This window comes from Pleurodeles waltl, chromosome 4_1, assembly GCF_031143425.1.
Source record: "Pleurodeles waltl isolate 20211129_DDA chromosome 4_1, aPleWal1.hap1.20221129, whole genome shotgun sequence".
Classification (NCBI taxonomy): domain Eukaryota; kingdom Metazoa; phylum Chordata; class Amphibia; order Caudata; family Salamandridae; genus Pleurodeles; species Pleurodeles waltl.
This window is the reverse complement of record NC_090442.1, coordinates 740,458,047-740,484,237: the sequence shown is the minus strand read 5'-3', so window position 1 is coordinate 740,484,237 and position 26,191 is coordinate 740,458,047. Positions and strand designations below refer to the sequence as shown.

At 44.5% G+C, this 26,191-nt stretch overlaps 1 protein-coding gene across 3 annotated transcripts in view; it reads left to right on the top strand.

Moving 5' to 3' along the window:
- Nucleotides 1–26,191, top strand: part of AHCYL2 (adenosylhomocysteinase like 2) — a 407,107-nt gene that overhangs the window by 262,711 nt on the left and 118,205 nt on the right. For all 3 annotated transcript variants that reach the window (XM_069229350.1, XM_069229352.1, XM_069229351.1), the window contains exons 12-13: nt 3,237–3,331; nt 6,008–6,106. In XM_069229350.1, coding sequence (XP_069085451.1) covers nt 3,237–3,331; nt 6,008–6,106 — 194 coding nt within the window. The remainder of the gene's footprint in view (nt 1–3,236; nt 3,332–6,007; nt 6,107–26,191) is intronic.

The following is a 26,191-nucleotide window of genomic DNA, read 5'->3' as shown; positions in this document are numbered from 1 at the left end:
GGTAACTGCTATCTAAGTTTCATGATATGGAAAGCAAGACCAGCTTTCTTCTAGATGGCTCTTTTGTCATACCCGCTTTTTCCTTCTGGCGATTTGGTGCAGATTTAAAGAGGACCCATAAAACTGTTCAGTTGCTTATGGAACTGGGTAAAATTAGGGAAAAAACATTGGTTTCCTGTTCAAGTTCATTGACGCATTCTCAGTGCCCTATTTTTGCCTGCTAGTGACCTCCACGCGTCGCATAATGGTCCTGGGGAGAGCAATTCAGAAATCTTCACCTCACCCTAAATAAGGCAGGACAAAGGTCACTATGATCTGTCACCCAGTAGTGGGTGAGTCACCAGCTGAGGCTCTGGTGCCAGACAGCCTTTGTTTCCTCCACCTTCAAATGGGGACATGGGAACAGCAAGACTGGTGAATGGTGCATCCAACCTCTAAATGTAGCTCTCAGACTTTCAGCCTTCTGAGGGAAGTATGACTGTGTCACCAGTGTTTCTTAAGCAGAAAGCCTTGCCAGAAAAACATGAGCATGGACCATGGCAGAATAATGAATGGACCGATTTGTAGGGCCATGTCTTAGTCCAGACTGATTGACCTGAATGAGAGTAGTTATTTGGTCAAGTCTAAGGGTAGTGCATTGACAAGTACTGTGGCAAATGTGAGACGTCATTGGGTGCACTTCTGTGCAATCATATGAGACATTGCATAATTGCTGATAAGTAAAGCATTCCTCTTTTGTGGTCTGAACCATGAGCCTCCGGCCTCACAGATGCCTTACAGCTAAAGTCCTTTTTAAGTACTGTTCATGTTAGTCATATGAAGATATAATAGATCTGCTGATGTCATGACTCTTATGATTGTGGTGTTCTCGGTGTCAGGTGAAATTTTGACAACATATTGTACTGCTCTTGACTCAAAGTCCTCTTGTCGTTTAAGACTGTGAACATTGAACCTCTGAGAGACCCCTTTACTGCAGTGGTCCATTATGGATTGAGAGAGTATCCCATTCCTCTTTCCCCATCCAAAAGGACCTTGACCTATTAGGTCCCAAAGTGGCTGTCTGGTCTCTCCTTAGCAAGAGCCAATTTCCCAGAATAATTCTTCTTCAAAAAAATAATAATAATAAGCCAATGGTATGGGTTATGTGCCCCTCTCCTCCTTCCCCCCCCCCCCCCCCCCGAATGCCAAAGGGCTACAGTGGGAGAGGAGGGGTGAGTGGTGTACCTCCAGAAGCTAACAGTCCTGTGTGTCAGAAACTGAATGCTAAAGAAGAAATATGTCTCGGATGAATTTTCTACTTAGATACTAATACTTGTTCACTACATACTCACATATCTTCACATTTTCCCCATTTTTCAGTGTTCACATATTAGCTTGACATGATCAGTAACCAAAACCAACTCTGTGAGGAAAATTTCAATTTTCATCTTGGACACTGGTAATAACAGGCCTTTTGAGAGAACATGCTGTCCTTGTTTTAAGACCCAAAGAAGACTTGCCAAACGTGAACTAGAGCTAACCAAAAATGGTAGGGAGTTTTAAGAGCATCCAGAAATACTGGAGGCATCTGCCACTGCTCTTCTGACCTGATGATATCCTGTATTGTGATAACCAAGTATTTGTTGCTGTAGTCATATTTACTGCAATCTCCCCATGTGTTTTAGGTTTGTCAATGACGTTTTTCCATTCAGTTCCAAATACAATGTGTTGCCGCATTTGAATAAAGGACTGTTTTGGCTCCAACATAAATTTGAACCATTACATAGTTAAAGTAAGTGGCAGCCTTTTAAATTCTGGTTTACTCTTTAGATGGTAGAGTTTATCACTCCTGCCCAATTCACTAGATAGGGAGGCCTGTATTAGTGCAAATTTTCCATCCAGATATAAATGTCCAGTAATTTTTGGCCCCCTCGAGTCAAGAGTCCCGGCTTGAGAGGCTGAGCAACTGGCACCTGAAACAAGTGAACAATTTCCTGCATTTTCGGGTTTGAGGCTGCTCTCAAACTGATTGATTGCCTGGTTCCACAAAAAAATTAATTCACCAAAAAATGACAGAATGTGAAGTTATATGATTATGTAATGAGAGAGTATTAGTAGATGAAGAGAAAAGTAATTTGAATGGTCAGTCTGTTTTCAACAGTGAAGCTACAACTAAGTACATTTACAGCAGAATTGATTAATTTACAGCCAACTCGTATAGCCAACAGACCCTCTTCATGTCCTCAAATGAAACTCTTAAGACCTTTTCTACAACTCTGGTACGTTTGTATGATTTCTGTGCATAGGGGTCTTTGGGTTGACTGTTAGTCACTCTTGAGAAATGTTTAAATTCAATCTCTAGTTGCTAATTTCACTAAACTGAGATTGGAGGCACTGTTTTCAGATTTTAAAGCAGAAGGCCTGTTTTGCCTGTAAAATACTGTTTGCATAATTGTACAGTTTATTTGTAGGCCAGGTTTGATTCAGTGGTAGTTCCTGTTGCCCTTCACCTTTCTATAAAGACATTAATAATATCTTAATCATTAAGTAAGCCAAGAGTTGTATAGCTTTCATTTGTTAGTTTAAGCAACTAAAGCCATTGAAGTCTCCAAATATAGAGGCAACTGATAAATAATGTTAGTCTGTTTGTTTTCATGATTTGATATGAGGTGATAGTACCAGTTCAGATGAAAAGGGCTGTTTAAAGAAGACTTTTTAACAGTATGAAAGCCACCATGCATAGGATTTATTATGTTATCTCAAAGGTAAAACGAGTTTCCAAAAGTGGCAGCAGTCCTGGGTAGACCCTAGGAGATTGTCACAATGATTCTGCCATGTAACAAAATTATCCGTCCATGGCAGCAGCGTAAAAAGTGTTACGGTTTTGTGAATGAGGGTTATATGTACATCTAGAAATCTGCCAAAGCCCATACAAAGAATCCAGTAATTGTAAACCCAGCTGCAAGATGTGAAAGAGAACTACCACACAGAAATATGTATCATATTGCAGGGATATGTAAATTATTAGTTCCACATCCTTTGTTTGCACTTTCATCTCCCATCAGTATCTTGCAGTGGGCATCATGCCATGAAATTCATGTGCTGTGCATGCTGTAGTAATTGGTTGTTTCTTGATTGCCACATGAATGTGTCTTTGTTATATAAGCATTTGAAGCAATTGTTGTTGATATGTGTGTTTTCGTATTTAATGCTTATTTTGTTAATGGTTGTGCTTTCCCCTGACATCTTTCGTTAAGGGAACAAAAATGTGGTAACACGAGAGCACTTGGATCGAATGAAGAATGGCTGCATCGTCTGTAACATGGGACATTCAAACACAGAAATTGATGTGGTAAGAACAATTTTGTATGTGCTGAAATTCATGGTTTTAGTTCCTTGTTGGTCCTTCAGATTAGTGCCTCTGCTTGAATCACAGTAGGGTTGTGATAATTGAAGAGTTCAGGGTGTATTGTGCTTTGAAAGCAGTCCAGTACTGCACTTATTCAAGTGAAATTCAGCAGCTAGTCACCATAACTCTAACCTGAAAGATAACTTGTATACCTGTGTGTTATGGTGCCTCTTAGGTCAGATATAAGTGAACAAAGAGGACCCCTTCTCTTAGGATGCAGGCTGTTTATGGCCTGGGCAGTCTTCCTCCCATGTACTGTAGGCATCCAGGGAATTCACCATAATAGGTATATCAGAAGGGTCGGTGTGAGTTCTGATAAATGATGAAACATTATGAATACTCCTCGGGTTTCTAGCAACTGGTTCTCAAAACTCCTACATCTGTTCTCGCCGTATTTAATTTGTGCTATGAATCGTGCCCTACTGCTCAAGGAATGCTAGACTCATAAATTAATTTTTTCCTTTGGCTACCTTTAACACATCTGCACTAGTGACAATTGTGTTTTAAGCCAGGAAATATGAAAATATTTCAGTCTGTGGGGCTTCTGGGCTCAATGGAATCCCAGACAAGCTTTTTTTCTAGTTGAACATAGACTTTTGCCCTTTGTCAGTCTGTTTTACATACTATTTTTAGCAATTGTGATTCAAGTTCTCCATTGCATTATTGCAGAATGGCCTTTCTTGATGTAAAAGCAACAGGATATGCTTGCTTAGTAGCTGAACAGGAGCTTTGGTCAAAAGAGGAAACCCTGTCTCTAATTTATCAATCTAGCTTCTGGTCCAAATGCAATATACTGGGCAAGATTTTGGCATTGTCTGTGATTTATTGTGTGACCACATTAAAGGCTAATCTCTGTGCCTGCTGCTTCGATTGTGAGGTTGCTCTCATTAAGGCAAGCAAATAAAAGCTGTGATCCAAGTTACATTGGTGTATTTCTCCTTCCCTTGCTACACAAGCTTTGTATATAAACACTTGAGTAAGGATTAAGCTAGGTCAGGATAATTAATTGTCTGTGAGGAGTTTTACCTATACATATCTGAAGCAGCAGTGAATACTTTCACCTCTGCGTCTTCAGTCTGTGTAGCAGAAGTGAGTGTGGCTTTCTCTGCCCAGTTCCTTATCCCCATAGTTTCCTATCAGCCCTGCTCCAATGTGAAAATGATACTATCTTTTTGGATTGTACGACTACTGGTCTACAGAACACATAAGACACACTTTCAGTGAGAAGAACAAATAGTTTTAATGCAACCTTAATTATCAGGGCTGTTTCAATGAGTCAATAACAATTATTTGGTTTTACAAAGAAAAAAACATAAAAGCACATAGTTTAATAAAATATACAAATAAAACATGATGGCAAAGTCATCTTTAAATATTTTACATAAAGTCAGCATTAACAATAACATTTAATTATATATTAAAATACTTCAATGTATCCCGTTTAACAATCATTCAGGCCACCGGGCTACCTAATTTCTTGCATATCAAGATGGCAGACCATACAAACTTTAACATGAGACAGTAAATTTTCAAAGTACATAGCTGTTGTATGAAAATCATCGCTGGTCTACATTGTCTAAAATTATATTTTTTCAGCAGAGGTATTGGCAGTTGTTTTGGGTTCCACATACAATTTACAAAGAAATAAAGTGCAGAGTGCCTTGTACCCAGAATCCATCACATGAGCATGTGTCAATTATAGAGGACCAATAATCATTGAAGAGGGTCACAAGTAATTCATTGCTTTATGTCCTTATTTTCTGCTCTTCATTTATTGTCTCAGTCACAGATATTCACTGTAGTATCCGTTAAGTTGTTTTGCTTGCTCTTATTTAGAGTTTCTGTCTTTTCCCGGCAAGTGATCCCTCTGGACAGATTTAGTCCGGTGCACTGGGTTTCTCTTGTTTTAGTCTACTGCAGTCTTTATTCCAGGCTCTTACAAGATCAGAGTTCTGCCTTGTTAAACGTAAAATGTAATCCAGCAGTTCTTACCGGCTTGTTTCCTATTAGGACAGCTCCTGCAGGTATTACAACTACGTTGACTCAAATTTACCCATATGGGGCATTCTAACTTGTGGTGGGTGTTAAAAAATATATATATATATAGTAGGGATTTCCTTTACATAGATGTGTATTTGGCAGATCAGAGATCCTATTTGGCTTTTAATAAAAACAAAAAAGAAAAGTTAGATCTGCTGCCCCATTCTTCATCTTGTGATAGGGAGAGAAATGATTATGGGTCAAAGAAATTTTAAACTCTAGAAAGAAACATGCATGTTACGCATAACTGTTGAAGACACTTTGATTCATGTTATTTGCGTTTGCCCAAACCTCCTAACTTAAAACAGTAGCTAAAACCATTAGTTTTAGAATTTATTGTACGATCATATAAGGTGGAAATTACCTTTGCCCTCAGTACTGATAATTTAAGGATAGTGGCAGGATTGGGTAAAATTCATTGATTTTGTTTTATAACCTTTTAATATTAAGAATGAATAAAACTGTTTAACTGTAAAGTGCGAATTGGAATTAGATTAATTGAAGTATTGTTTATGCTATATGGTTATCAGAAATGTTAATTGACTATAAACCAACTTGTGAGACAATTGTGTGTTTCAGGCAAGTTTGCGCACTCCAGAGCTGACTTGGGAACGCGTAAGGTCTCAGGTAGACCACGTGATCTGGCCAGATGGGAAGAGAATTGTGCTGCTGGCAGAGGTAAAGTATGTAGGGACTTTTATTATTATCTCTTTAGTAGCCAGTTCATGGAGGTTGTTTGCTCCTGTGGAATAGTGTTTAAAGGCAAATATTCTTCCTTGCTTAAGTAAGGCATACTGTTTTCCCAACTTAAATTATCTACTGAAACTGTAAACATCAAACTCTTGCTATGGTGTAAGAGCAAATTGAAACCGAAATGTAGAGAATTACATATTTTTTTAGCAGAACTACAAAATTACAATTTGGCATAAGAAGCTATTGTCAAACCTATTTTAATCTCTAATATAAAGTTGTGAGAGTCCTGGTTATCAAAGCAATTAAAACATAGATACATTTACATTGAACAAGGCAATTAGACTTGCATAGAAAGGGTCTTTTTAGGAGTAGTTGGTACTTACTACAGTTAGATAAGTGCAACGATTAACAAACAGAGGAATCCCTATCACAAATGGCATACCACCCACAATAAATTGTGAGAAGCATGACATTCCTGAAGTAGAGGGAAGAGATAGGTAGAGGGACAGATAACAAAGATGGAGTAACTCAGAATGCTGAAATGCTCTTGTGGAACTTGAAATTGAAGAGCTTAGATGACTGAAAATTATGAGATTCAACCAATAAGCATTTCCCAAAAATAACATTGCTACATTTTCATCATCACAAACTTTACTACATGATGGCTTTCCCTTGCCCTCTAATGAGGCAGCCTGATTTATCTATTTAAATTAATTGTAGGTCTGTGGCCAGGCACTAACAGTGGCAGACTTAGTCCAAGGGGTGCGACCTGATGCTTGTGAATAGTCCGCTTTTAGAAACTTGAAAATCTCCAGAGGGGCCAAGTAGTATAGCGGGGGCAGCTGTGTTCATGACGATCCAGCTAGTGCTGCTGTTCTACCATTCTCACTCTGATTTCAGGCAGGTGGTTGGGTGGTGTGGCGAGGGAAACAAAGCATGATGCAGTGTGCCGATCCCAGAATAGATCAGAAAGCAGGCAGCATATTTACAGTGATTTACACCATCAAAAATGGAGGCATAAGTATTAGAAGTACATACTCTTTTTCCAATATGTATACACCAAATCCTCAAAGGGGAGACAGTGCACTGTACCGTGGGGTATCTATACATTTATGTCCACCTGGAAGAAACTCATGGTTCTTTTTAAAGTACTCACTCACTGTTGGCTTTATTAGTGGCATGCTTTATCATCAAGCCCTCACCCAGATATATTTAAGCAACTGGGCGGGTTTAATCTTGAATTATTCAAGGGCGATCTTGATGATAACTTTTGGGATCTATATAATTACATTGCCTGAGATTTAGCAAAACAAATCTATGTGAGAATAGGTTATTTATTGATAGACAACCGGCTATTAAATTTAGTGAATGAGCTTGAAAAGGACCTGCAGAAGGCATCAGATAACGGCCCTCTCTTACAGACCCTTTCATTTTAAGCTTTGGGAAAAGTAAAGACCCAGGGGACATTGACACTTAAATGATTCGTTTCTAAATGACCCTGTGGTCATAACTGTGAGCAGAAAACAGTTTGTGGAGTACATATCTCTTAATGGTTGAAAGGGTTATCTGAGGCACACTAATGCTGGTGGCTGCCCACCTCAGGTGGAATACATTGCTTGATTAGCTGATTATAGAATCATAAGGCACTATAGGAGAAACCTAAATCTGATCCCTATAAAAATAATTGGAGTGTTGATGGTGTGAGGCCAAAAGCACAACACAGAATGGTAATGCAAATTATATGCTGTCCAGACTGGGGCCCACTTTCACAAGGGGATGTTGGAAGGAAACAAAGCTAGCAGACTTCTGGTAAGCAAATTACATGTGCAGGCTTTGTTTGGGCAGGTTTTAGAGGCCCGGGGGTTGATACACGGTTCACATGAGAGAAAACCGAGCTTTCTTGGCCTTCTACCAAGAGCTGTATTTACCGGACCCCTCCAGTCCTCAGGCTAACCACTTAGTCTCAGACTCTGTTTCCCTGCCTAGACACATGGGGGGCAGGTTGCAGAATGTCTTGATGAGGCAAGGGCGAAGTGCTGAGAGCAAGTGGCAGCCTGAAAACGGCTAAGACCCAAAGCCCAGGTAGCTTCTTTGCAGTGTTTTTCAAAACTGTTTCATCCCAGCTCAACCTGCTACTGACCTAACTTATCATTGGAAACTTGGGAGTAAAGGACTCAATAGCAAAGGCACCGGTCTTCCTAATGCCTAAACCAGGCAAACACCCCACTCTCTACATCTCATACTGTCCAATAGCACTGTTGAGATCGACAAAAGGATTTTCACAAACATTTTAGCCAAAAGATTATACAGCATGGTGCCTTCTTTAATACACACTGTCCCAGAGAGTTTCATCCAGGGGCACATTGCTTGTGACAAGACCAAAAAGGCCTTGCACCTAATTGATATAGCAAGGAAGCAGCAAAGACATAGTCCTCTTCTTTCTTGGTGTGGGAAGAGCATTTGACTGAGAAATGGAAGATGACAGTAAACACTGCCAGCGTATTTTTAAATTGGACACCACACTTTATGGAGTGGAAATGAGCCCGTTACAACTTTCTCCAGGTCGCAATTAGAATAAATGGATTTCACTCTGGGCATAATGTCATCCACCGTGGTATGCACCAGGGATGGCTAATTTTACCAGTACTCTCCCTAGAGATAAGAGCTAACGTCCTAATTAAGGGATCAGTCTGCACTTCAGCACTTTAAAGCTCTCATCATTTGCAGACATTATATTATCCTCTTTGGAGAAGTCACAGCAATCTTGAAAAAATGGATTCCAGGAGGGTGGCGTGGCTAACTGCCAAACAGGGCAGATGTGATTTCAGAGCTCTGCCATTGTGCCAGAAATCATTTAGCAACATCTGTCTGGAGGACCCACCATATCTCTCTAAACATTGAAGTCTGTGACTCCCCCTTTACCCAGAGGAGGAGGTGCAACCCGGCTGGGAGAGCTGCAAGGCAGCAGAACCAAGCGGACTCTGTAAAGAGCAAGCCAGAGACCTTGGAAGAAGCAGACTGGACCCGGCCCCTTTCCTGAGGGGTGAACATAGGCCTGGTGCTCTGGAGAGGTGAGCCAGCTGAGACTAGTGAGTCTGCATGGGGGCATAACTTGGTGTGCTTAATCAGATGCATGACCGACCGGGCGCTCCGTGCACATATATGTGGCCAGGCCTTGGAAGTTGCTAGTGAAGATGGAGACTACATAGTTGAGACTGACCTGCATAATGGGAGCTGCCTGGCTAGGAGAGCCTTGTAACAGAGGGGCTACTGCGGAATGCAAGCCAATGACCTGGGAAACAGTAGACTGGATCTGGCCGCCCCTCCCAAGGTGGGGACATAGGCCTGGTGCACCTGGAAAGGAAATGGATGAGGCTAGTGAGTCAGTGCGAGGGCTATGACTTGGCAGGCTCCTTCAGATGTGTAAGCTGACCCGGTGCACCCTACACGTATAGATGGCCCGGCCTGGGGAATCACTGGCATAAACTAGACTGCATAGTGAGAGTGGCTTGGCTAGGAAAGTCTCAAGGTAGCAGAAACCGAACGGTCAGTGCGGAGAGTGAGCATGCGACATGGGAACAGCAGATTGGATCCAGCCCCCTCCCGAGGGGTGAACATAGGCCTGGTACCCCATGGAGTGTACTGGTAAGTCAGTGCAGGGGCAATAATTTGCCAGGCTCCTTCGGACGTGCGGCCTGGCTTATTACTCCCTGCACACATCGGCAACCAGGCCTGTGGAATCGCTGACTGAGCTGTGGACTGCAGTGAGAGCCCAGGGGTGGGGCCTGCCAACCCTCAATTCCCTTACCCTCCCACTTGCTAACCCCTCCCCTCTCCAAAGCTCCCTCTTAAATTCACCCCCCCCCCCCCCCCCCCCTTCCAATACTAAGACGCCAGGGAGCAGTGCCTAGGAATACGAAAGGAGTGATTCAATTGGTCGGCCTGAGAGATCCTTCCAGAAAGCTGAATAGCCCCCTAGCCCAGAGTGGTGCTGCCCTACTTGGCGTGACTAGTCATTGACCTTTCCGCAGGTTGCCTTGGCCCCACATAGAAGACTAATTGAAATACAGTGCCTGGAAGGCTCTGGAGGACATATCTGGGCCTAGGCTACGTCTCTCACTGAAGCCTATTGGGGAAACGAGGTTGCTGGACAAAGGGCACTGCGATTGACCGAGTGAATGGCCCACGAGCATGCCATGGACACTAATGCTGTGGAGCCACCTCCCCATCTTTCCCGCAGGTCTGCAATGTGGATGGCACCCTTCAGCCAACCTGTGTGATGGACCAGGTGACCTTGACGGGTGTCCTCCCTCCCCCGTGCTCGGGGGGCCTTCTGCATGAAAGGTTGTGCCAGCATTCCATTAGACACTTCTGAATAGCTCCTCCAGCACATTCTGCACTACCTTTGTTCGCGTGGGCTTGAGTGGTGTCTTTACTGCTTGGCAGCACATCCAACTGGCGACTGCTGAACTGCATCACAACAGGCCATAACTTGTGGTGGATCCACACAACACCGGTACCATAGCACTGGAGAGCCACATGCTCATAATGGGGAAGAATCGCTCAGTAAAGGTCTCTGCTCAGGCGTTAGGAGGGTGGGATTTAATATATACTCCTTTTGGTCCCCTCTGTGATTCCCTCCCCACTCCCCCACAAAAACCCCAATGAGTGTAGAGACATGAGCTGATGAAGACAAACTGGAACGGATACTGGAGGCAATAGAAGGCTCTTGCACAATGCTAGAAAACAAAATTGACACAGTGGCTGTTAACCTTAACCCTACGTGGGGATCACCAGCGTAAGCTTAAAGATAAGGTCCACACAAACAAATGTGCACTAGCCACACTGGCTCCAATGAAGGACTTAACAGAGCAGCTGAAAACGATGTTGGAAGAAAGAATAGAAGATCATGCAGAAGATGCTGAGGGCTACTCCAGATGTTACAACATCCATGTAGCTGGTCTTCTGAATGCTGAGGGCACAAACCCCACTACATGCATCACAAAATGGCTCACATCCACCTTATCACCTACAGGCCTGTCATCTTGTTTTGTGATTGGTCTGGCTCACAGGGTGCCCGCGAGGCGTCCTCTCCCCAGGGGAAACCACCAAGACCTATTGTGGCCAAGATACTTAACTGTTGTGTCTGGAGTGCATTGCTGCAGGTGGCCCACTTAGTTGGCCCCATAACGGTAGACTGTTTCAAGGTGATGATATTCCTGGGCTACAACTTAGCAGTTCAGTGGCATAGAGCTACTTTCAGTGCTGTCAAACAAAGATGACTGGATCAGAACATCAATACACAGACCTACTTCTTTAATACACCTGAAGAAACGAGCCCATCTGAATAAGTCAGAAAATGACTGGAGCCACAATAAGCCCAGATGCTGGCGCACTCAGTGCAATCTGCAGGGAACTCCCAGAGAGCTGGGGAGATCAGCTGTAGTGTCAGCCCATGTCATTGGGGGTGGAGGATTGGAGGGTGAGTGGCCCTGGCAGCTTTTGTATCTCGGAAGATAGCACAGCTGATATGGAAGCTAATGTAGACCTGGAACCCCTGACTGGGTGACCACCCAAAACAGAAGACCAACTAATCTGATTATGTTGGTGCTGGAGCATGCATTTGAATGATAAATGCCAGTGCTATTTGAGAATGGGGGTCTTAATGGGCCCCCTCCAGCCTGATAGTGTCAGCTGCGAAAATAGGTTAGCTTAACTCTGATATCTTTTGCTAGTCCCCCCCTACAACAAGCCTGTCTGGTTGGTAGGCAACATGACTCAACCAGAAACTGTCTTCTGATGGAGCCCCTAGGAATATATGAAAGAATGTCATGCAGGGCATATTCCTCCCAAAGGAAGTGCCAGTAATTCTTTGTTCTAACCTGGTTATATGTTTTACTGTTGTTTGAGCAATGTAATTTAGTTGAATTGGTCAGCACAAGTTTTTGAACGTGACCGAGTTAGTGGGTGAGTGTTCCAGAACCAGTGAGACTCCTACATGCACACACACATTGTGATCTGCCATGACCATTCCAAACAAATATCTTTCCTGCCGGGACAGTGGAGCATACAGTACACCATTAAGGAACCCTATTGCATTTGGAAAGGCGCCGTATTAATGTAGCATCCTTGCTGGCAGCCCACCTCATTGAGACCGAAGGTACCAAAATTGAAAATAAATGGAGAGGTCAGTTCTATCACACAACATACTCAGCAAAATGTCCTAGGTGCGGCAGTTTGGGTGATCATGGAAGCATGCATAGATGATGGGGGCGACACGTCCTACTCCTGGGCCACTTAGATGGTCAGCCATTTGTGGTGGGGAGCTTATACTTCCCAAGCATTAGCCAGCCCTGTTTCCAAGATGACCTGCAAAGAGTGTTAGCAGACTTGGCAGATATCTCTTGGATGCTAGGAGGACAATGCAAGTGTGTGGGATGTGGTGCTCACACCCTCCATTACCCAGTACACACACAATGCAAAAGGGCTTACAAATTGGACAAAATGCTCTTAACTAAAGCTCAGAGGAAGACGGTGGGTAGGCTACATTCTGGACTTTTTAGGCCACACCACTCAGACACTCCCATCACCTCCATTGAAGAAGGTAGTGGCCTCCTAGTCTGGTCCGAGATGGACATCAGAACCACTTTTAGGAATCATTACACACAACTCTACAGTCCAACTGCACAGGCTGAACTATTGAGTGTCAGGGTTCCTTGGTGGTCCTCCCCTTCCTCGTATATCCCTAGAACAGAAAAATTACCTCTCAGCTCTTCTAACACAAAGCAACAGATAAAACAAAGAAAACAATGGTTGGCCAAAAGCAAGGCGCCGGGATCGAAGGGGGTACCCACAGGTTTGTATGCCACATACGAGTCCCTACTGGCTAATAAGCTGCTTTCATTATACAACTAGGCCAGAGCAGCTGGAACAGTCTCTGCCACCACCTGAGAGGCACTGGTCACCTCCATCCTGAAGCTGGGGAGAGAACCTACTGCGATTCTCTCAGGACGCTTTCAATCTTAAACGTCATTGTAAGATATTAAGTCATTTACTGGCAGGTGGACTACTTCCCCTGTTACTGAAACTAGTTTGTGTAGACTGGAATAGGTTTCTCTCTTCCACAACAGATCTTTGAACATGAAACAGCTATACCCATCATGAAGCAGTCCCTGGTACTGTGGCCCCACTCATCCTGTATTGCTATAGATATAGAACAGGCATTCAACACTATACAGTTGCAATATATATAATATATTTTGCCAGAGGCACCAGACAGTGTTGTCCATAATTCCCTATTCTTTTTGTGGTAGCACTTGAGCCCTTGGCTGCAAAGCTGAGAGACGTGGGAGAGGAACAAGGGATCTGTATAAATAGGGAAAACACATGTAGTCTCCCTATATGCAGACAATGCTGTTGTATATACCAGATGTACGTACTAGTCTGACCAAAATCGGCAAACTTTTTGCTCACTTTCATGGAGTTTTGGTCCTATCAGTCAACTATTGTAAATCGTGTCTTTCCACTGTGCCATCCTAACCCCCATCACTCACTAGTGCTAGGAGGGGAAAATGCTCAGATGGGAACCACATTCCTTCGAATACCTAGGGGTTAATGTCTCTTCCATAGAACATGACCTACAATGTGCTGTAAGATCTTTGCACTCCCAAATAACATTTTGGGCCAAACCGCCTCTGTGGATGACCAGACGCACAGCGCTGCCTTTAATGGTGATGCTCCCCAAGACTCCTGTAATTTGCTAACCTTCCCTTCATATTGCCGGCGAGCTTATTCAAGGGGCTGGGCACACTTCTGGACCAATTGATAAGGGCTGCTGGAAGATGTAGAGTGGCACTTGGCAAATTGAAATTGCCGACAGACAAGGGAGGCCTAGGTGCACATGACTTTCGAAATTATAACTTTGCTGCACAATTGCAGTGGGTTGCAAGCTGGCTGGCCGACAGATATTTGGGAGAGACATCTTCCACCCAACAGCAGATTGCTGAGGGCAGTGTGCATGCATTGTTCTTCCTAGGCCCACAACTCCACTACCCTCTACCTATTTTGCCCTCCACAACCCTGAACTGCTGGAAACGAGTTTTAGTATGTGCGCAAACTATAGTCCTCTATGCCTCATCGATCCCACTGTGGGAAATGTTCGCTGACCCAGCTTTGCTGACACAGCACGGACTCTGGCTGTTAGAAGCAGCTGGTGTAGACAAAACAGGCGACCTATTCCTGTAAAGCACACTGCTGCCCTTCTCCTCACTGGTGGAACAATGGAACCTCCTTGGGAGGAAATCCTTACTCTGTGGTGGAATACATAGAGCATTACAGTATTACTGGTGGATGGTTACCAACGACATGCCCTGGTGCATACTATATACGCAATTGGATCAGAGTGCTGTGTGATTACATAACTATACAAATTCCTATTAGAGCACACAGGGTTCCTCCGGGACAAGTGGGATACAGTATTGTCACATTTTACATAATAAAGAATGGCAAAAAGCCTTAAGTTATCTCTACAGGGTGTATCAGTGTGCCCTATTTAAATTAATCCAATTTAGTATCCTCACCAGGGCCTACCTCATGCCACGTGCAATTAAGATAAGTAGATACATACATATCCAGATATGGAAGAAGCAAGGGTGTTTCAGGCTACAGGATATGTTCAGTAAAAGGGAGATTAAATGTTTAAGGGCTATTTAAAACGAATGCGGAATTTCCAGTGTGGAACACTTCCTGTTCCTGCAGCTGAGACAGTTTGTTTTACATCCGTTTTACATCCAGAAACCTGGAAAGGGACAAACAGTGAGAGCCCCACACTCCCTTTGAGCATATCCTTCAAATAATATCCTCTCCCAGTGCTTAATCTTAGATATACAGTACTCCATTCACAGCATGAAGTTACCAAATACCCTTACCAGACACAATGGGGAAAAGGCTTTAATATCACCTTAGATCCTAAATAATGGGTAGATATTTTTACCCGATGGGACTCCCAATGGAAAAGAGTGATATTAAAGATCCTTAACACTGTACTAGATAGGCTACCTTAAGTCAGCTGTACAAAAAAAAAAATATTGGACTGGCGGTCAGGAGGTGGGCAGTATATTACACATACTGTAACAAGACCCAAAGCTAAAACAGTTCTGAGATGGGAAAGATGGAGGATATGAACATTGATTACTTACCTGTAACTGTGGTTCTCCAGTATTGTTATCTTTCATAGATTCACATGCTTGAACCATCCCCATCGCCAATGTGGGAGGCCCACTGTATTTTAAAATATGTGTAGCAGTAAGTGAACTACCGTAGGTCTTTATGGCAATGGACAGTCACTGATATAGCCTATCAATGTTTTGTTTTTTAAATAATCATACTTGAACTACAACCAATCAGGCGACAGGTACCGTGGGACTCCCACGTTGGCGGCGGGGATGATTCAAGCATGTGAAACTATGAAAGACCTTATACTGGAGAATCTGCTGAAACATTTATCCTGGGTGGGCTGGCTGGCACAGGGTGTCTACCCACCTCAATCTCTCTCTTTTACTGGCCATGAAACAGTTGAATCTATCCTTATGGAGAAAAAACAAAATTTGACAACTGAACTCTAACTGCAGAGAATTTGGGTGTTAGGGCATGTGAAATTAGCATGCATTATGTCTGCTGTGTGACAAGTACAGTAAACTGGTGTTCGATGGCATCTGTCGCTGTAGATACACATGTTCTGCATAGCTCGCCATCTGGTGTTGGGTCGGAGTGTTACAAGTTGTTTTTCTTCGAAGAAGTCTTTCGAGTCACGGGACCGAGTGACTCCTCCTTTTGTCTCCATTGCGCATGGGCGTCGACTCCATCTTCGATTGTTTTCTTTCCGCCATCGGGTTCGGACGTGTTCCTGTCGCTCCGAGTTTCGGAACGGAAAGTTAGTTATCGGAAGATTTTCGTCGGTATTGTTGCGTTCGGGATCGGCGTAGTTAGAGTCAACACCGCATCGAAGATCGACGCGCTCCGGTGCCCTTCGGGGTAGTTTCGATCCCCCGTCGGGGCCTGGTCGGCCCGACCGCGTGTCGAACAACGTTGATGGAACGGACCCCGTTCCGTTTTTGTCCCAAATGCCACAACAAATACCCGTATACAGACCAACATTTGGTCTGTAACCTGTGCCTGTCGCCTGAGCACAGTGAAGAGACTTGCGAGGCCTGTCGTGCGTTCCGGTCCCGAAAGACACTCCGTGACCGTCGAGCCAGGAGACTTCAGATGGCGTCCACGCCGACAGCGCACCGAGAGTTCGAGGAACAAGAGGAAGAAGAAACCTTTTCGATCCACGAATCGGACTCCGAGGAATTCGACGATCAAAGAACCGTGAGTAAGACGTCGAAAACAACACAGAAGGAAAGTGACAAGGCCCAGGGGACGCCACTGCCACCAGGCCATGGCTCCGCCCATCAATTCGGTGACCGACCATCGGCACCGAAAAAGGCCAAAACAGTGCAGAGATCGTCCGACTCCGGTCGAGACACCGGCACGCAGCCTTCTCGGGATCGAGAAAGTGCTGGAGAAAAGCAACGACACCGAGATAGCGGTGTAGAAGCGGCTCGACGCCGAGACAGCGGCACCGACGAAGATCGGCGCCGAGAGGTTTCGAGGCCAAAAAAGAAAAAAGCCACCTCGGAGCCGAAAAGAGATACAGGCAGGGTTTCGGTGCCGAAACAACCCGTAACCGACCCAGGTCCAGGCTCTTATACAGAGGAACAATCACTGTCCTCTCAGATGCGAAAGCATAGGTTTGAGGAAGAGCTGCAGTCCACCGAAGTGGACCATACGCAAAAACGTATTTTCATACAGCAGGGAACGGGAAGAATAAGCACCCTTCCCCCTATTAGGAGAAAAAGGAGACTGGAGTTTCAAACAGACCAGGCGCCACAAACCAAAATGGTGAAAAAGGTGACTCCGCCACCCTCTCCTCCACCTGTAATTAACGTCTCACCAGCGCAAACTCCGTCACATTCCCCGGCTCACACCACCATGAGCCAAGGTGACCAGGATCAAGACGCTTGGGACTTATATGACGCCCCGGTGTCGGACAACAGTCCGGAGGCATATCCAACAAAGCCCTCACCACCAGAAGACAGCTCAGCATACTCTCAAGTGGTGGCTAGAGCAGCACAATTCCACAACGTAAACCTCGACTCAGAACAAGTCGAGGATTACTTTTTATTCAACACCCTCTCCTCCACCCACAGCTCCTACCAAAGCCTGCCTATGCTGCCAGGTATGCTTCGGCACGCAAAGGAAATATTCAAGGAGCCGGTCAAAAGTAGGGCAATAACGCCAAGGGTGGAAAAGAAGTATAAGGCACCTCCTACGGACCCTGTTTTCATCACCACACAGCTGCCACCAGATTCCGTCGTAGTAGGAGCAGCTCGGAAAAGAGCCAACTCCCACACATCTGGGGATGCACCACCCCCAGATAAAGAGAGCCGCAAGTTCGATGCAGCTGAGAAAAGAGTCGCAGTACAAGCTGCAAACCAGTGGCGCATCGCTAACTCTCAAGCACTACTTGCGCGCTATGACAGAGCCCATTGGGATGAGATGCAACACCTCATCGAGCATCTTCCCAAGGAACTACAAAAGAGGGCAAAGCAGGTGGTTGAGGAAGGGCAGAACATATCAAATAACCAGATACGTTCTTCTATGGACGCAGCAGACACAGCTGCAAGAACAATTAATACATCTGTGACCATTAGAAGGCACGCATGGCTAAGAACGTCTGGGTTCAAACCAGAGATACAGCAGGCAGTGCTCAATATGCCATTCAACGAAAAACAACTGTTCGGACCAGAAGTGGACACGGCAATCGAAAAACTTAAAAAAGACACTGACACTGCTAAAGCCATGGGCGCGCTCTACTCCCCGCAGAGCAGAGGAACCTACAGCACCTTCCGCAAGACACCCTTTAGAGGGGGGTTTCGGGGTCAGGCCACACAAGCCAGCACCTCGCAGGCAACACCGTCCAGCTACCAGGGACAGTACAGGGGAGGCTTTCGGGGCCAATACAGAGGAGGGCAATTCCCTAGGAATAGAGGAAAATTTCAAAGCCCAAAAACCCCTACAACCAAGCAGTGACTCAGATGTCACTCACCCCCTCCACACAACACCAGTGGGGGGAAGAATAGGTCATTATTACAAAGCATGGGAGGAAATAACTACAGACACTTGGGTCTTAGCAATTATCCAACATGGTTATTGCATAGAATTCCTACAATTCCCTCCAAACATACCACCAAAAGCACAGAATTTATCAAAACAACATTCCAAACTCCTGGAAATAGAAGTTCAAGCACTATTGCAAAAGAATGCAATCAAATTAGTACCAAACACACAAACAAACACAGGAGTCTATTCACTGTACTTCTTAATACCAAAAAAGGACAAAACACTGAGACCAATCCTAGACCTCAGAATACTAAACACCTACATCAAATCAGACCACTTTCACATGGTCACGCTACAAGAAGTGTTACCATTGCTAAAACTACAGGACTACATGACAACCTTAGACCTCAAAGACGCGTATTTCCATATACCAATACATCCGTCGCACAGGAAATACCTACGGTTCGTATTCAAAGGAATACATTACCAATTCAAAGTATTGCCTTTTGGTTTAACAACCGCACCAAGAGTCTTTACAAAATGTCTAGCAGTAGTGGCTGCACACATCAGAAGGCAGCAAATACATGTATTCCCGTATCTAGACGACTGGCTAATCAAAACCAATTCACTAACAAAGTGCTTACAACACACAAATCAAATCATACAAACCCTTTACAAACTAGGGTTCACCGTCAACTTTGCAAAATCCAACATTTTGCCTTGCAAAGTACAACAATACCTGGGAGCCATAATAGACACAACAAAAGGAGTAGCCACTCCAAGTCCACAAAGAATTCAAAATTTCAACAAGATCATACAACGCATGTATCCAACACAAACAAATACATCAAAGATGATATTACAACTCCTAGGCATGATGTCTTCATGCATAGCCATTGTCCCGAACAGAAGACTACACATGAGGCCCTTACAACAGTGCCTAGCATCACAATGGTCACAAGCACAGGGTCACCTTCTAGATCTGGTGTTAATAGACCGCCAAACTTACCTCTTGCTTCTATGGTGGAACAGTATAAATTTAAACAAATGGCGGCCATTCCAAGACCCAGTGCCACAATGCGTAATAACAACAGATGCTTCCATGACAGGGTGGGGAGCACACCTCGATCAACACAGCATACAAGGACAATGGAAAGTACATCAAACAAAACTGCATATAAATCACCTAGAAATGCTAGCAGTTTTTCAAGCATTAAGGGCTTTCCAACCAATTATAAGTCACAAATACATTCTTGTCAAAACAGACAACATGACAACAATGTATTATCTAAACAAACAGGGGGGGACACACTCAACGCAGTTGAGCCTTCTAGCACAGAAGATATGGCGATGGGCGATTCACAACCACATTCGCCTAATAGTGCAGTTTATTCCAGGGATCCAGAATCAACTTGCAGACAATCTCTCTCGATCACCAACAGGTCCACGAATGGGAAATTCACCCCCAAATTCTAAACACTTACTTCAGACTCTGGGGAACACCTCAAATAGACTTGTTTGCAACAAGAGAGAACGCAAAATGCCAAAACTTCGCATCCAGATACCCACACAGGCAGTCCCAAGGCAATGCCCTATGGATGAACTGGTCAGGGATATTTGCCTACGCTTTTCCTCCTCTCCCTCTCCTTCCTTATCTGGTAAACAAATTGAGTCAAAACAAACTCAAACTCATTTTAATAGCACCAACTTGGGCAAGGCAGCCCTGGTACACAACACTGCTAGACCTATCAGTAGTACCCCACATCAAATTGCCCAACAGGCCGGATCTGTTAACACAACACAACCAACAGATCAGACATCCAGATCCAGCATCGCTGAATCTAGCAATCTGGCTCCTGAAATCCTAGAATTCGGACACTTACAACTTACTCAAGAATGTATGGACGTCATAAAGCAAGCCAGAAGGCCGTCCACTAGGCACTGCTATGCAAGTAAATGGAAGAGGTTTGTCTGCTACTGCCATCATAATCAGATCCAACCTTTACACGCAACTCCAAAGGACGTAGTGGGTTACTTGCTTCACTTACAAAAATCTAACCTAGCCTTCTCTTCCATTAAAATACACCTTGCGGCAATATCTGCAGACTACCTATTCAACTTCCCTATATAGGATACCAGTCATTAAAGCATTCATGGAAGGCCTTAAAAGAATAATACCACCAAGAACACCACCTGTTCCTTCATGGAACTTGAATGTTGTCTTGACAAGACTCATGGGTCCACCTTTTGAACCCATGCACTCTTGCGAAATACAGTTCCTAACCTGGAAGGTTGCATTTCTCATCGCCATTACATCTCTAAGAAGAGTAAGCGAAATTCAGGCGTTTACAATACAAAAACCTTTTATACAACTACACAAAAATAGTCGTCCTAAGGACTAATCCAAAATTTTTACCAAAGGTTGTTTCACCGTTCCACCTAAACCAAACAGTGGAACTACCAGTGTTCTTCCCACAGACAGATTCCGTAGCTGAGAGGGCCCTACATACATTAGATGTCAAAAGAGCATTAATGTACTACATTGACAGAACGAAAAACATCAGAAAGACTAAACAACTATTGCATTTCAAAAACCTCATGCAGGAAACCCAATAGCAAAACAAGGTATAGCCAGATGGATAGTTAAATGCATCCAAATCTGCTACCTTAAAGCAAAATGACAACTGCCCATTACACCAAGGGCACACTCAACCAGAAAAAAGGTGCTACCATGGCCTTTCTAGGAAACATCCCAATGCAAGAAATATGTAAGGCAGCCACATGGTCTACGCCACACACGTTCACTAAGCACTACTGTGTAGACGTGTTATCCGCACAGCAAGCCACAGTAGGTCAAGCCGTGTTAAGAACATTATTTCAAACCACTTCCATTCCTACAGGCTGAGCCACCGCTTTTGGGGAGATAACTGCTTACTAGTCTATGCAGAACATGTGTATCTACAGCGACAGATGCCATTGAACTGAAAATGTCACTTACCCAGTGTACATCTGTTCGTGGCATCAGTCGCTGGAGATTCATATGTGCCCACCCACCTCCCCGGGAGCCTGTAGCAGTTTGGAAGTTAGCTTCAACTTTGTACATTTGTATATATATTATTTTAACCTTAAATAGGTACATACTTAGTCACTCCATTGCATGGGCATTATTACTACAACACAACTCCTACCTCACCCTCTGCGGGGAAAACAATCGAAGATGGAGTCGACACCCATGCGCAATGGAGACAAAAGGAGGAGTCACTCGGTCCCTTGACTCCAAAGACTTCTTAGAAGAAAAACAACTTGTAACACTCCGACCCAACACCAGATGGCGAGCTATGCAGAACATGTGAATCTCCAGCGACTGATGCCACGAACAGATGTACACTGGGTAAGTGACATTTTTAATCCTGTGCTTACCTTCCTCAGCTGAGATCAGAGACTTCTCTTGCCCAAGGAAAGTGAGTTTCAGGTCTGCTAGATAACAAGTAATCAGTTATGATAAGGCACAGATAACAATGACCGATCCAAGCCTGGAGCGATTAGGGGAGGGGAAAAGTGCAGTGGGTTGGGTAGACGATAGTTACAAGGGAATCAGTTGTTAGGGTGGTACTTTGTTGGGGAAGGCATGTTACGTGGGTATGCCTGCAATATGTTTTTATATAAAACATTACTTAAAAAAAACGAAAATAATTGTAGTCCCTATACATGACATGACCTCGCCCCTGCACTTCCTGTTCATCAATCTACCTGCGCCACAGCTAAAATAATAGTTTATTGCTCAAGAGGGGCTGGTTGTTTTTGTGACTGATTTATTCAAAAGGAGTTGCTTTTATTGCATTTTTGGTCTTTCAGTTGAGATTGCTGTAGCCCCTAGCTTCTTGGCCTGTGAGCTTGGTCTTTTATCTAACTTTGGTTGTTCAGCGGTTGCATATGATTTCTGCTTATGCTTAATTTTCGTGATGTTGAAACCAAGCTCTGCTCCTTTCACTGTAGTTTATGAATCTAATCAATTTTTCCACCCTCTACCTAGCCATCTTTACTCCATCCCTGTCCCTCTAAACACCCCCTTCTCTTCCCTGCTTGTCCCAGCCACAGTTCATTGTGGGACCATCAGGAGTTCACATATCAAACCAAAAGCAGCATTATTGTAATCACTGAAATTAAGTATTGTGTGGCACATTTGCTAGATCAATACTAGTACGTGATGGAGCAGTTTGAGCTGTCAGTTCTGTGTGTATCTCTTATTCATGTCTGGCCTCTGAGGACTCCACTGCTTCTATCTGGGTCGATCTGATGATTTTCTCTCTGTTATTCATTACATGCTAGGAAATTTGTGATTGCATGTATGCAGTCTATGCCTCTTGGCACTGATACCCAGATTTCACTTTGGCTGAATACTTTCCATGTGTGGTGTACATTGTTCTCTGTTGCTTGTCTCTTGAGCGTCATTTTGTTTGGTTTTGCCTTTCATGTATTTCAAATAGAAATTAATGTATTTTTCTTAGCCACTATGTAGTGCTGTTTTGCCCATGAATTCGATACGTTTATGGTATTTCTGAATGTGGAGTGTTTTGTATTTAATTAATTAGATGCTTGTAACCATTGCCAGCCGGCAAACATTTGAATGCAACAGTTTGCCCTTCACAGGACTTTACATGATCCTCTTTAGGTGGCCTATGTACTTGTGATCTAGGCTTTTCAGGCCATGCAAGTAGACTGTGCTGCTTCACCAGCTACCAAATGTTTGTTACTATTTGCTTTACAGGTAGCAGGTATTGTGTTTGAGGGCTTTGAAAAATGGTTGCATTTTTGAATGAGGCTTTTGGGGATGCCAACCAGTCTGGCTGCAAAGGTTAAAGCAGTCTTGTTTATCTTATGTATGGGGTATGTTTTAGTTCCTGATGATATTCTGTATGATCATTCCTGTAAGTTTGCTTGATACTGCATCTTTGATAGATTTGTGCTTGTCGTTGGAGTAGTGTGTTGATCTTTGTTCCAAGTTGTAGATTTGCTTTGCAGCCTTGTTTAGATAGAATGGGACTAAGCTGAACAATTTAGCCATCACACAAGTCTCACAGCAAATTAGCAGGGTCTCTCATTTTGACTGATTACACTGCAGTGGTTTTGTGACTGAGCTTTGCATTTGGTGACTTAATTGGTATTCCATTCCCTAGACAACAAACAGTTGATTCTGTATATCCCACCCAATGGAGCGAGTTCTCACCCAACTCCTTCAGACTTGACCAAGATAGACCTGTATTGTCAAATATAAAACAGCATATAACAATACTCCCTGTTCTTAATTTATTAATCACTTTGGTCCAGTAAATACATTTTGAAAATCCAACTCCTATCTCACTTTTTGGAAGCAGCAATATTGGGCACTTTACATTCCTGGAAATGTTTTTCAGTTATGTTGAAGTCAGTCAGGTAATGTTTATTGTTTGATCAATATGCCTTGTTGTAACTATATTAACTTAAACAATAAAATCTGTTTTTTGAAGGTGGAGGGTCACAGTAGTGTAGCGGTGGTAGCGATCTGCATCAATATAGAATCCACAATCTCCGCTACCACACTGTAGGAAGCTGGCTCAGTGTGTGGTGGACACCTGTGGTGTTGCACCTTATACTGGGTCCAGACATCCCCAATTAGTTAGTGTTACAGTGTCTAGACAGTCTAGGGTAACTGTGGGGATCGGCCAAGACATATCTAGAAGGCATGTGAAGCACTTGCAATACCATACTAGTCACACAGTAACTTATCACACATGAAAGGAAGCAGTGTTGCAAAAATAAAGATACTTTAGTGTAGGCACACCAAACTAGACTACCATTGGTATACCTTCCTCTGGAGGTATGGACACACAAAATATACACTGGTAAGTACTTAGGGAAAGCATAAATTATCATGGACCTGATAGAGGGGGGCCAAACCATATACTAAAAAAATGGAATGCTAACTGGTGTCCCTCACCAGAGTGTATGGAGTACTTGTGCAAGGGCTCGGGGAGAGTGGAACCCCAAAAGGTAAGTACCTAGGAGATCCACAGTGGCCGGGTGCAGAGAGCTAAGTTACCTGGTTTTCCCATAGGCTAACATGGGGACGTCGTGTTTGGAGAATGCAGAAACCGGATCGGACCAGTGGAACCCAAGAGCGGATTCTAGACGAGGAGGACCTGCAAAGGAAGGGGACAGAATCCAGGTCTAGAGGAGGGTACAGGTTGGGCAGGAGCCAATGCCCACCCTTCTCTACCTGAAGATCCGGATCGACGGTGATGGATGAAGCCAGCTGCGTGGGTCCAGGAAATGCAGAGAAGTCCCTGAAGTGGCCTATGTGCTTGTCCCTTGACGGTCGCTGAATTTCAGATGGGTCAGTGGTCAGGAGGACCACCAACAAGCACAGGCAAATGCAAAGGAGGGTTGGAGGTCTTGCAGAGCTGTGGAGGACCAGCAAGGTCCTGGGAAGTCTACCCCTGGAGGGGAGTCTGGGCTGACCCTCAGGATGCAGGAGAACCAGAATAAGCAGTCTGAGCCCCCACCAGCAACCCACTGGCAGCAGGCACAGTAAGTTGCAGTGAAGCCCAGTCAGCACACCTGAAGAGGAGTCCCCGTAGCTGGGGCTGCAGACAGGAGACTGTCCTTGCAGAGGTGGAGTGTCTGGGGCCTGGGCTACTTGGAGACTGAAGATCCCTCGGGCAGTAGTCAACAAGCCTTGGTTGGTGCAGCAGTTGTGGTGGACAGGAATTCTGTCCCAGTGGCAGAGGCAAGGGCTCGCCATCTCCCACGTTGGACAGAAGGAAGAAAGGACCCAGAGGATCCCTCAGAACCACCACCTGTGTTGATGAATATTCACAGATCTGGAAGACAGTAGATCCCACCAGCCGTACGTCGTTGCCTTAGATGTCTGCGGATGCAGGGGAGTGACTCCTTCACTTCAAAGGAGATTCCTTCTTGCTTCTTGGTGTAGCTGAAGTCTTGCCAACCCCAGAGGATGCACAGCTGTGGAGATGTTGCCGAAGGTTGACAGGAGCTGCGGAAACAATTTGCAAGGATAAGTCTTCTCCGGCAATTCAGTCCTGTTCAGTTCCTGTGTAGCCCAGTAGCTGTTCCGGAGACAATGAGCAGATGAAGTCTTTGCAGAGAGTTCCTGGTGAAGTCTTGCATGAGGAATTTGGGGACCCACCAACAAGAGCCCCTAAATAGCCCAGAAAGGGGGTTTGGTCACTTTCTGGGGTGACCACCTATCAGGAGGGTTCAGTGAAGTCAGAACCTGGTCTACCCAGTCAGATACCCTTACAGGCCTCTGCTCATCTTGTTTCCAAAAAGGCGGAACCAAGTGGCCACCTGGAGGAACTCTGGCACCACCTTATGGGTGGAGATGGACTGGTCATCCCAGGGTGCATGGAATCATGCCACCAATGCGGACATCAGTATTGCGGTATGATTCCGAATTTTTTTTATACAAAACATGCCTGGGTTCAGAGTTACCATTATATGGCTGGGCCACCAGTGGCCAGTACATAGACAAAATGGCTTCCCTACCCTTACGAAGTGAAGGACATTGGAACTGGAGTTCATAGAGGCAGACGCACACAAATGCACCCACACCCTGCCTTTTGGGCCTCAAGGGCTTTCCACAGGGGTGACTTACAGTGACCTCGTGTGGTGACCAGCAGTGAGAGGGTGCATGCACTATTTCACACAGGCTGCAAATGACAGGCCTGCAGACAGTTTGCACGGGTTGCCATGGGTGGCATAATTCATGGTGTACCAATGCCCTGGGTACAGGAGTATCATATACTAGGGACTTACAGGAGTACACAAGCATGCTGATTGTGAGGTGTAAGAAGTACCAAAGTAACAACATTTGGAGGAGAGAGCACCATCACCGGAGTCCTGGTT